Source organism: Ambystoma mexicanum, chromosome 14, assembly GCF_040938575.1.
Source record: "Ambystoma mexicanum isolate Mex_15411 chromosome 14, UKY_AmexF1_1, whole genome shotgun sequence".
NCBI lineage: Eukaryota > Metazoa > Chordata > Amphibia > Caudata > Ambystomatidae > Ambystoma > Ambystoma mexicanum.
In genome coordinates, this window is record NC_090940.1 from 608,557,233 (window position 1) to 608,570,039 (window position 12,807).

General features: G+C 46.7%; 1 protein-coding gene across 2 annotated transcripts in view; it reads right to left on the bottom strand.

Annotated features, from left to right (window-relative positions):
• TMEM63C (transmembrane protein 63C) overlaps positions 1 to 12,807 on the bottom strand; it is a 398,663-nt gene that overhangs the window by 115,616 nt on the left and 270,240 nt on the right. For both annotated transcript variants that reach the window (XM_069638011.1, XM_069638012.1), the window contains one exon: positions 6,445 to 6,578. In XM_069638011.1, coding sequence (XP_069494112.1) covers positions 6,445 to 6,578 — 134 coding nt within the window. The remainder of the gene's footprint in view (positions 1 to 6,444; positions 6,579 to 12,807) is intronic.

Here is a 12,807-nt window from a genome sequence, read left to right on the forward strand (position 1 = left end):
GTGAAATGCATGTCTGGGTCCACTATTTACCATAGGCAAACCCCTGTAGAGCTGATACCTTTCAGAGGGGAGAAGTATGTGATTTGGGGGAGACAGGAAGGCTGCTCTTGCCACATACTTCAAGGGAGACCTGCACTTTAATCAAGAGTCACAGAGGGCTCAATTTACCAGAGAGAAACTTTGATCTACAACAGACAGGAAGATGGGTGGGACTTGGGTATATGTTGCCATCCCTCATCTGTCCTGTTACAGAGCACTCTGGTCCTGCCCTCATGCATAACAGAAATTTGTTAGTGGGGACCCAGGAATGCTTCATTAAGGTGTGCTTAGCCTGCACCAATTTCTGGGGCCCATTTGGCTTTAAGAGAGGGCTGAACCCCTCACTTAGCAGATCTTTCGACGACCTTGAAAGGAGTAAGAAGATGGACTCATTTGGACCTGGGCTGAAAGTACAGTTTACCTTACATCCTCCGCCAGTGAGGGAAGGCCAGGTGTTCTAAGAGGGAAGCAAGAAACATCTCCCAGGGAACAGAGGGAGATACCAGACTCAAAAACCCATCCAGCAGCTCCAGAACCGGTACCCCACTAGCACACAGTGTGCCCTGCTAGGTTCTGCCAGCAAGCATCCTAGGTGAGAAGTGCCAGAGAGTCTCTGACGAAAGGACAATGCTGTTGCCTGCAACCACTCTCCTCAGCTTTGGGCCGCCCGCCTTGAAAGGGCGACACAAGACCTGCGAAGAAGCTAGAAGGAGTGCCACACAAGCATCATCCAGCGTCCATCTTTTAAGGACATTTCCGAGACAGCCGAGTCCTCAAACCGCATCCGGCTGCACCACTGACTGTTCTCATGCCGCTGTCACCAGAGCCTTCTGAGCCACCTCAACCAGCATTCCAGACGCACCAACAAGCACAGAGACAACGATTCTTGGCCCTGAGCCACCCAGCCTGCATACGCCCATCCAGCCTTGCTTGCCAAACTGCCTACTGTCTGATACCGGCAGCTGTCTCCCGCCACTAACTCTGTCTCAAGGGCTGTAAAGCACCCTTGCACCGCCTTGACGCTGTCAAGCACCAAGAACCTCTTCAGCACCAGGTACATTGTGGTTCTGCCCCCCCCCCCAGTCATTCTCTGAAGGCCCCTAGAGACAGTTACGACCCTTTGTCCCCTTGGTGCTGGAACCAAGTAACCTTGAACAGTAAGATTACTTTACCAACTATCCTCCTGTGAGTATCCAGGGAGCATCCCTTTTCTTTGTGAAAATGTCTGTTCCCTGTGTTCCTTTACAGGGTGGTTTGTATTTAGTAGTGTGCTAGAACTGTCTTTTGTAGTAATAATAAAGTAGATATTTGTATACACCTTGACTGGACAGTCCCTTTTATCATTGGGTAATAATTGTATTCTGGCTGTGTTGTAAGTAATCAACAATCCACAACCTTGCGGAGCTAAGCCTGCCGTTCCGTCCACATTACCAAAATTGGACAAGGAGGTCTTATAATTCACTTGTATCCCAATCTGTTTGGATCCCTTCTGGTGTACTAGAGGTAGGGGGTTGATTGATGGTTTGGAAACCGATCCGGAAGTTGATCTGCCACTGTAATAGTGTGGGAAAGTGGGGGATGAGGACAGGGTGGCGTGAGGAGCAAAGAAGTGGGAGTCAGGGGGTGAAATCCCCCGAACTGTAAAAAAAATATATAAATCTGTCTTTTTCTCATGAGACCTTAATAAAGAGGTATTTTCACATAGAAGTGAAAAAAGATGCTTTGAGACAGATTGAAATAGCATGTCAAACAGAAAGAGTGCCAGTGGAGACCAATCAAATAGGTGGTAACAAACCTCAAACGGAGAATACTACGAGTACAGATACTATGGCTAGGGTCGTGGCAACTCAAGACCGAATTGTTCGGACTAAGTCAAATCAACCCATAGCAAACAGCATCCTTTTCTAAAGATAAATGCATCTACCCAAGCAAATCTCACAGTTCCCGAAGAAACCGCTGACCGATATCACGATGGGAATGTATAACGATGTGTCGAAAAAAGGCTATCCATCATCGTATGGTATAAGTTATGCAAACCAAACTATGACCGGGCTTTGTTGATAAAATCGTTTCATAATTGAATACTTGTTCCACGATGAGACAGATCTTATTTTGAACTGAAAGACCGTTTTGACTATTCTACATGAGATTCTAGCACTACGAGGAATCGCCTCAAGCGATATCACAAGGGTGGATCATTTTGACGATTATAATTTAGATATCGTAATAATCGATGTTTCATTGACACTTTTTTAAGGATACTTCTTCCCTTATTTGGAAGACTTGAGACTAAGGGGGTTTTGAAATTAAACCAGTAACATCAGCTTTATCAAGTGTTCAACTAACCCAGTCATATATAAAACCAACACAAACAGCCACTGAACTGATGCAAAACATTGGAATGGGTTGGGTCTGGGTATCAGAGTCTGAAAAAATAAGAGACACAGTGGTACCTGCTGCTGGAGGAAGTTTTTAGTATTATTAGTTGGAACTCACAAGGCTTTAGTCACTTACTCTCCAATGAAAATGGCATTACTAGATGTGGAGAAGCCCAACTTTTCATGATTCAATAGTCTTTTTTGACTAAGGAGGTGATTGTAGATGGGTAGGTAATTTGTCAACAAATGGCTATAGGAAAAGCCCACCGGAGTCCTCATGGGGGTCTAATTGTAGCAATCAATAAGCCAGCAATGGAGGATTTTTATGAACCACGTTTTCTCTTTCCCACCCTGCAATCAAGCTGCGAGTCTGTTTGATGTAGCTTGGGGTCAATTCTGATGGTCAATTTATATGCAAATCACAAGGAATTGACCCAAAATTGCATCCGGGTGTGGCTGGGGCTAATTTGTATGTACTGTCAGAATTTGAACAAGCACGACCAATTGATATTGGATGTGTATTTTAACACGGGCTGCCTGTGTACAAGGTCAAACTCAAAGTCAACATTGCTAGGGAGGGGGAGAAAGTGGGAATTGGTTTTGAAGGAAAGGAACTTGTTTCTACTAAATTTAAATGTCAAGGGGCACCTGGAGGGTAGTCCTACTTGGCATTGAGATAGATCTTCCTCTAGAATTGACTTTATGTACGTTTCCCAAAGTTCGTTCCAAAGCATCGAACAGTTTCATGTGATTGATGCAAGCCCCAGTGATCACTCGCTACGGAGAGGTAGTTTGGAGCGTACAAAGTTTGGGTTAAATGACAACAAACATTTTAACCATACAGTTAATATGGCTAAAGATCATTTAACATGGAATGATAAAAGTTTTGGGGAAACGTAGGACCTTTTTCTCTAATGCTGAACAAAGATCCCTTGAAACATTCGATCCGGGGCTATCCCATGAAATAGTGTTTACTGAGATTTTGGAAGAAAGTATTGCATGGGTAAAAGGCCCAAGGTGTTATTTAACTACTAGTCGAAGGGTTTATATCCCAGAGATTCAGGCTTTAACACGACAAATGAGAAAAAATATTTGTTACGTCAAAAACTCAAATCTGCCTATGACTAAACGTATGGCAGAAATGAAACAGGGAAAACTAAATTTTAAACGGAAGGCTAAGGGGATGCGGGTGTTGAAACACTGAATGGAAGGTGAATACATTTTGTCTGCCATTTTAAATAAAAGTGAACAAAATGTTTGGCTGATTATTAACAATCAAGATCAAAATCAGATTCTGGGATAGGACAATCCTGAAGAACCATTTAGTCACTTGACTTTTCTAATCTGTATGGGCCGAGCCTGTTGCCAGTAGAGAAGGAGGAGGTCTTGCCATCTGGGGATGTTTTCTTTGAATCAGAAGACATAGAAAATATAATTCGAAAACTAAGTCACTCTAGAGCCCCAGGCCCGGGAGGACTATGTAACTGGGTCCTCAAGAGTGATCCAGACTTCTGGTCCGGTATTCTATTTAGAGTGTTTAATTCCGCACTAGAGCGAAAATAGTTTCCTGACGGATGGCACACAGCAAAAAGGTATTTGTCTCATTGACCCTAACGGAGCTTATGACCTGGGCAAATACCTCTGGTATTTTGAAGCCGAATCAAGTCGGTTTCATAAGAGGGTGGTGACTACTTCTGCAGGCTTTGTCATCGGCCATCTTCAGCAGAGAGCTTGGAGAAAACAAACCCCCGAGTTTATACGCAGTTTCGATCGACTTGTCAATGGAATTAGACAAAGTGGATCATAACTTGCTGTGAAAAAAAACAAAAAAATTGGGGAATCCCATAACATATGCTGGCAGTACGGGCGCATCTGCGCTCTGGTCTAACTTTACAAGTCAGAATGGGCCGGTGCAGTCAGATGACAGCCCCTCTACAAGTACAGAGCGGACTGCATCAGGGATGCGTCTTGGCACCAATGTTATTCAATCTTTTTTTGTCGGACCTAGGCGCAGACCTGGCAGTCATCTTTTATTCCACTAAATGTGATGGGATACAGAACCTTTGGGGTTGTTACCAGATCCATTCGGGTAGGAATAGAGCCCCTATTGTTAACCTTTGGTCATTATGCCACAAGAAATGCCCCGACTATTAACACCGAAAAATCAAAAATGCTGGTAATTCATGCAGGGCATAGAAAGCAGACCTCTAGTTGGCACCTTTATTCGATGAATTTGGAAGAAGTGTGCTTCCTAAAAAAATATCTAGGATTCGATATTTATGGTGGGGGAGGGGAGGCACAAAATACGGCTAATTGATCAAGTAATTCAAAGAGCAAAGCAAATGGCGTGCCAAATGAGATCTTTCCAACGTCAGCTTGGAAGATTTTCCCTTAAACCTTTGCTTAAAATGTATGAAGCAAAAGTGGCGCCAATGGCATGCCAAAGCTTAGACATTTCTTACCAGCTGACAACGTATGATTTTGATTAGGTAGAGGGTCTCTTGTGGAAATACATTCTTGGCTTACCAAGCTCTGTTCCTATATCAATTATACGATAGGGCTTAAACTCATTAAATTATAACATTTGTTAGAGCGCTTTTATGTGCAACAAGCTGTCAACGCCCACAATACTCAATTTTTGCGAACATGGACTTATCAAGGGCATTAAAAGAAAGCGTCCTGGTTCAGTCAATCCGTGATTTTCTTGAGGCTGCATCAAGACGCACTAGTGACGAACAACACAGTGGCCAGAAAGGAAAGTAGAGAATTTGATTGGGTTAAGACCGGAGACAGGTCGCATAAGCTAAATAAACATTTCGGGGAAATTGACAGGAAAAAAGGAAGCTGTGCCCCCCCCCCCCCCATTTACTTTTATACCCATCATGGGGGTTTGCCAGATGCCGGGCTGCACTTCCGTCTGAGTGTACTGCCACCTAAAGAAATCGGGTTTAGATGGAAACGGACGGGTATAAATGACGCGGTATGCGGGTATTGTGTTGGGCCGGTTGAGTTCCTACAGCATTCGATTTATGAATGTCCAGCTCTAAGCTCGCTTAGAAAGAATATTCTTAGGGACCAGGTTAACTATTCTGGACTACAACCTTGAGAGTCCTTATGGGAAACGGTTCATTCGGATTTTTGTTCTAGATCAACATTGTTGGCTTTGTATTCAAATTGAAATTGAAATTGAATTTGTCTTAATATGAGAATCTATTCCGGCTGAATATAAATCAGAATTATGTTTTTACGGTTGTTTGTGTGAAAAATAATCCAAAATGGAATTGATTATTTTTGTGTTAAGACCTATTTACTTAGGTCACACGATGCAATAATAAAATAAAATAAACATTAGTGAATGTATGGCTTTGTCCACCATTCAAGGCTTGCGGATATCCATGTACGAACCCATAATTGTTGGAGGGACATGGATGGGCGGCCATCATTCTACACAGGACAAGAGGTTCTTGCATGGGGGAACGGGTTATTGCGTAATCTGCCCATTTGTTTCGGGCACCCAACATTCGACTTGTGCTCCTGCCTATAGAAGGAATGGATTGAACAATCGTTGCCATCCATATCCGATACTTGTTGAAATACGAACCTCAACTAGTGCCAACCCATTACCCACTGTTACAATTCTGGACACAAAACCCGGCTGGTTCAACCTGCAGTTGGTCCCAACCACTTAACCAGGCATCCTGACCTGCCCACAAAATATCAGCTGTACAGACTGCAGCTGGTCCCAACCCATTAATCAGCGATATCATCTGGATTACAAGCTATGACCAGTTCAAATGGAGCGCCAGATTGCTGGATGTTTCATGGAGTCGCCCAGTGAATGTTCTAGCACGCTGGGGGGCGGGTGCTATGCCTATCCCAACACGTGGGCTGCCTCACACAACACAACAACTGAAAGGGGACGGGGTCTCCCTTTACAACATTAGTAACAGAAAGAGGACCTTATTTGAGAGTGCGAGAACAGTCCCAAGCAGGCTGACTGATAACTTAAGGAGACATTGGCACTCACACAGCGGTCATCCGGTCGTCCTGGAAGGTGACGAAGGCCATGTCGAGGCGCTTGAGGCCGATGCGGTTGCGCTCTGCGTTGAACTCATCCGTCAGCTTTTCCTCCAGCTCTCCATAGTACTGCTCAGCGTCCACCTAAAGCGGGGGGGTGAAGAGAAATAACGGGTGGGTCAGAAGATGCAGCACGTAAAGAGAAGCTTGGGCACCGTAGGTTGGGGGAGAAGCCGTGTATGGGAAAAAACACAGGCAGGATGATCGGTTTGCAGCATAGATACCCATGTTTCAGACTTGGGGACCTTGCAAAAAGACCCGTGCCTGTCGGGGAACTTTGCTACAGTGGGGTGAGCCTGTTGTTGGGGCGCAAAGACTTGGCAAAGGATGGAGGCAGTTCTTGAAGCAGTGTAAGCAATTTAGGTGAGCCCTAACAAGTCACAGAGCAGTATTTGAGGGTGAGCCAAAGATGTGTCTGGCGCGGCCTGAGAAATGCAAGCTGCTACAGAGCCTTTACGCTACGTCCTGTGTATGGGGCAACTAATGGAGAGTCTCCCAAGTAGAACATGACTAAGCACAGTCAGAATAGGAGATACACATATTTGAAAATTAAATCAAAACAGGTCAATACAGATTCCAGTGCTTTTGAAGGAAATCCATCATTCGTTTTTAATTAATTGTATTAAAATCATTCTAATGGCAACACTTTAGTGAACGGTTACAAAAATCAAACAATGTTTTTTCTCTATACATCATTTTCCTTTCAGGGCTTAACTAAAAGAAATGTTTTAACTCCAAATATCTGAAACAGATGTTATGATTCTAAACATGTGGCAATAGTGACATCTAAAGGGCAAGACCAGTATTGTCACCCAACATCTTTTCATAGAGTTTGATAACCCCCATTTATGGAGCCATACTAGGGCCCGACTTGAGAGTAGTGTTTGCACGGTTGGGGGCTTAAGCCCTCAGGCCCACTCAAAGCCACTAAAAGAGGGCAGCTGCCAAAACTCACTAATTGAACATCAGTTCGTAACACCGCCCCACTATGAGGGAAGGGGCCAACAAGCCAGAGAGGAACGCACCGCCGATTACAAAGACTTTTCTGCAAAGTTGTTCCTTCAAGACCAACATCAAATGAAAGCGCCCACTGGTAGCAAAGCAAATATTTCTGCCATTCCTCATGCCACACCAGGGAAAATCATATCCAGTGTGTTTTGATTGGCATTTATTTATCATAATCATCATCCGTCATTTCTAACGCGCCTTTCACCGTTGGTATGGTCCCAACGCGCTGTAGGTTGAACGCCCTCGCAGGACCGAAGTGCATGTATGGGGAATTCGACAGAGGATTTTAGAAGGTTTGTGTGCATTTTAGCCAAAGCGAAGTTGGGTATGGGTGGGCGGGTCACTACTTGCTGCCCATATCAAGCTGGCAAGTGGATGGGTGCTTTGAAGTTGGCAAGAGAGCGTGTGAGGGGAGTACATTCATTATGTGTCCAGCGAGACCACATTTTTGTCATCGGGGATGGCTGCATTCTAACGGCAGAGGTGTTGTGCAATGTGTCGTTGGGAATGGAGTATGGTTGCAGATGTGTGTGGGTGAGTGGCCTATTCAATAGTTCATTGCCAAAGGGTCATAAGCATGCATTCAGGCCAAATGAGAACAACCTATGGTTTGTGCATTTTGCATATATCGACAAATAAGGACTGTGTAGTCATGGCCGCCAGGAGGATAGCTCAGGGGCAACGCACTTGTCTTGGAAGCAAGAGAACCCAGAGCAAAAGAACCCAATGTATTATTTTTTAAAGTAGGTCTTGTTCTGTCCCCATTTACTGTGTCATGATCCTTCGCCACCAGAAGAGAATTTAAAGTAATAACGAGTATACATCGTGACTTTGAGGACACCCAGCAATGGCACTACCCCAGCCATGAATAGGCCTCTTTGGACAGTGGTTCTTGGCTATAGATTTTCATTTCTTCCGCAGCGCCGTGTCACGATTTGGGGTGTGGTTCACGCTTTATAAAACGACATAAACACATTTTAAATAACTTGGTACAAAAAAAGCTACAATTGTGGGCCAAAATATGTTTTTGTGGGATGACTGACCAGATCCACAGACCCGTTTCAATCCAAAGGTGCTGTTCGTAGAGTTGGCCAGTAGGTGGCAGCAGGCCTTCATTTATTCCACTACGAAGCGCATTCAAAGAGATCATACTAGTCTAAAACATTTAAGATCATCCTGTGGGCAGGCCAGGCCCCCCATTCATAGCACTGGTTTAATATTACTCAATTGACCGAGATTTTGGCAAATAATTTTGGATTCGCTCAGAACTTTCCAACCATCACTCTTCTGTTTTGCATTACTGAATGTATCGACCCTAGAAAGGAGGCAATTCTGGGCACACACCGGCAAAGCATCTGACCTGCAGTGTGAACAGAGATCTCAGCAACAGGCGCTTATTCGATTGAGCCATCTGACCTGCAGTGTGAACAAAGATCTCAGCAACAGGCGCTTACTCGAGTGAGCTATCTGACCTGCAGTGTGAACAGAGATCTCAGCAACAGGCGCTTACTCTAGTGAGCTATCTGACCTGCAGTGTGAACAGAGATCTCAGCAACAGGTGCTTACCCTTCTTCTGCTTTTGAGACAGTCACTCATGCCATCCTGCTCAACCAGCTGCGCGATTACCTGCGTATCACTGATCAGGCTCTGGCCTGGCTGACTTCTTTCCTCTCGAATGAACCCTCCCAGGTCCAACTTGGGTCCTTCCTCTACTCCATCTCTCTCGCCCTACCTGTGGGGTTCCCCAGGTGTCTAATCTTTCTCCCTGGCTGGTCAACCAATACCTGGCACCTATCGCCCACTACATAGCTGCACTCCGCTCCAACTTTCAGTGCTATGCGGACAACACACAGCTCTTTTTCAGGCTCCCCTCAGCCGTCTCTTCTCCCTCTCTCATCCTGGATTGTCTGTCTGCAATCCAAGAGTGGTGTCCCACTAATAATCTCTGCCTTAATGCCAGTAAGACAGAGATCCTCCTGATCGGCACACCTGCACCTTCCTTCCCTCTGACTCTCTGGGCCCTCTTCCTACTCCTACCTGCAAGGCTAAGAACCTCACACTCTCTGTTTCTTCTCACATCTCTAAAAAGTCACACTGCCAGCTGCACCTCCTCAGAGGTATTCTTCCCTTCCTCACTTTCCCCCAGAAGCTCACTGTCTCTCGAGCTCTGGTTCTCTCTAGGCTGGACTACTGCAAAAGCCTCTTTCTAAATGGTATCCAGGCATTGCATCGAATACATAGTATTGAATGCAAAAGCATCGAAAAAAAGTATCGAAAAAATGATTTTTTTTGTACGTAAAGTTTTTTTTTACTATAATGGGTTTTAAGGGGTAAAAAAACAGCAGTTGGCCCCCCCGATTAAAAAAATGCATTTTTTGATGCATTTCTTTTCAATGGTTTTGCATTCGATGCTTTTGCATTCAATGCAATCACTAGGAGCCTTCTAAATCTATTTACCTCTACTCTCCGTCCTGTACAACTCATCCAGAATAGGGCTGCGGCACTTGTCCTTGGCCTCAAGCCCAGGGATCGTATCTCTCCAGCACTGAAATCTCTCCATTGGCTCCCAGTAGCAGCAAGGATCACAATCAAGACCCTCTGCATCGGCCACAAGGCTTTCTGGGGCCTGGGACTGCAATACCTCCAACTCTCTCTACTGAAAATCTTCTCTCCTCCACCTACATCTCATTGATGGTCAGTCGCTTCTTCAAGTAACGGGTTGGGGGCAGATCTCTTTCTACGGCTGGTGCCTCCCTCTAGAACAGACTCCCTGCCTCTCTGAAACTTGAGCAGAACCATCTCTGGTTACAGAAGCACCTGAAGACCTTCCTCTTTGCTTCTGCCTTCTCTCTTCCTCTCCCTGCTGATCTCCTGCATGTTACATGCACTGGTCACCTGGCAACCCTCTGAACTCAGGCCCAGGTCACTGCCTGTCCAGCTGCATACCCGGACTGCCTCTTGGCACCCCCTGCACTTGTGGTCTGTATGTGTAACCCTACAGCCCCCTCTCCTGCACTTATCAGACACTTGTTGTCTGCACTCCGAACACTTGCACTTGCCACCCGTTGGCTGCACTACTTGTTGTTTTCCTGTTTTCCTTATGCTGCACTTATCCATCCTACCCACCTCACCCCGGCACTTCTCCCCTCCCCGCTTCCCTACACTTGTGCAATCTGAATGTCACTAGGCCTAGTAAGATCGCTCCGTTTCCCCTTCCTTGCCTTGTCGCGCCTTGGAACACTTGTGTATAGACACGCTATAAATGCCATATCATATCATACCCGAGTGAGTTATCTGACCTGCAGGGTGAGCATGTGCAGCACAGATGCGGACGGCCAGTGGTACGAGTCACTTGTTTAAAATGATGACTGTAGGACACAGGTGTCCCAAAAAGTATGTCACGTGACTTTCTTAGCATGTGCAGCGCTTTACACCACGGTCAGTGTCGCTGTGGCCCTTTAGTTCTTTTTTATTGGTCATTTGTATTCTGCCTGCACACAGGTGTTTCCAGGCGCCACAACAAAGTGAGGGTCAGAGGAGGGCGGGGGGGGGGGGGGGTCAAACATGGGATATTAAATGAAAAGCATCAAAAGGAAGAGATATGGTTGTATTGACCTTGTGACAATCCTACCGCTCAGTGCTAGAGGATAAGTGCCGGAGGGAGGGGTACAGGGAGAGGTGCAATAGCAGGGTGACTCCACAGGCAGGGGCACGTGCTGCGTAGGCCAGGGCACTAAGTGCCAGGGGAAAGAGGGGGAGGGGAGGCAAAGTACAGTGTGGGCAGGCGTACAGGGTAGGGATAGTCCGGGAAAGGGAGCCCAAGGGCAAGTGCTTGTGAAGGATGCTGGGAGGGACTGGTAGAGGGGCGGTCTGGTCCATGTAAGACTCAGAAGGGACCAGGCCCCCATAGCAAGGGAAGGGGAGATGGAAGGCGGAGGAGAAAAGGAAGGTCTTGAGAAGTTTACAGAACGTAAGGAGATCCGGCTCAAGTCTGATGGGGAGAGGGAAGCTGTTCCAGGGGGAGGCACCAGCTGAGGAGAGGGATCTCCCTCCAACTCTCTGCTTGGAGAAACGTCTGATCTGCAGAGAGTTGGAGTCAGAGGACCGAAGGGTTCGGGCTGGGCGGTATTGAGGGTTGGAGAGCAGGATGTAAAGAGGCCCCAGGCCCCAGACGACCTTGTAGATAATGCAGAGGGTTTTGAAATTGATCCTTGCAGCCACTGGGAGCCAGTGGAGAGATTTTAGGGCAGGAGAGATGCAGTCCCTGGGCTTGAGGCCAAGGATAAGTCTCGCAGCACTCTTCTGGATTAGTTGGAGGGGGCGAAGGGAGGAAGGAGGAAGGTTGAGGAAGAGGCTGTTGCAGTTGCAAGTTTAGAGAGAACCAGGCCTCTGCAGACATTGAGGGTCTGGGGGAAGGTGAGGAAATGTAGGATGCCCCAAAGGAGATGGAGCTGAAAGTTGGACTTCTGGCAAGGTCCGCGAAGTGTGGAGAGAAGGAGAGAGAGGCAGGGGTGGACTGGGAACCCAAAGAGGCCCTGGAAATAATTTTCAAAGTGGCCCCCCGTATTACACATTTTCAGCAAGCCCCAACCCTTTCTATATGGGAACATTTGGAAATATCACACAAAAGATTCAGAGGCCTACCAGGAAATCTCCAGAGTTTCCTGTAGGCCAGTCCACCCCTGGAGAGAGCAGTCAAAGGTGATCCCAAGGTTTTTTGCTTCACAAGTGGTTGAGGGGAGGGGACCCAAGGAGTCAGGCCAGAGAGTGAGCGGGAAGCTGAGAGCAGGCTTCCCAATTAGAAGGATCTCCGTTTTGTTGGCATTGAGACAGAGATCATTGGCAGAGCACCATGCCTGAATAGTATTCAGGCAGTCAGGTATAAGGCAGGAGGCGGAGGTAGGAGAAGGCAGCCGAAAGGAGAGTTGCGTCCTCTGCATAATCCTGGAAGTGAGGAGAGTAGATGGAGATCAGGTGGGCCAAAGGGGCCAGGTAGATGTTGAAGAGCCATGGTGATAGGATAGAGCCCTGAGGGACGCCACAGTAGATAGTGAGGTGGAGGACAGAAACGGACGCGCTTGCATTTGGGAGGGTCTGTTGCAGAGGAAAGAGGTAAGCCATGCCAGTGCCCTGTCCGTGATGCCCAGGGTATCACAGAGACGAGTTATGAGAATGGAGTGGTTGACAGTGTCAAAGGCTGAGGGGTGATCGAGGAGGATCAGCACTGATGGAGAGTTTGAGTCTAGATTGGAGAGTAGGTCTTCTCGGGTATTTAGGAGAGCGGTTTTCGTGCCTCTGGCTGCCC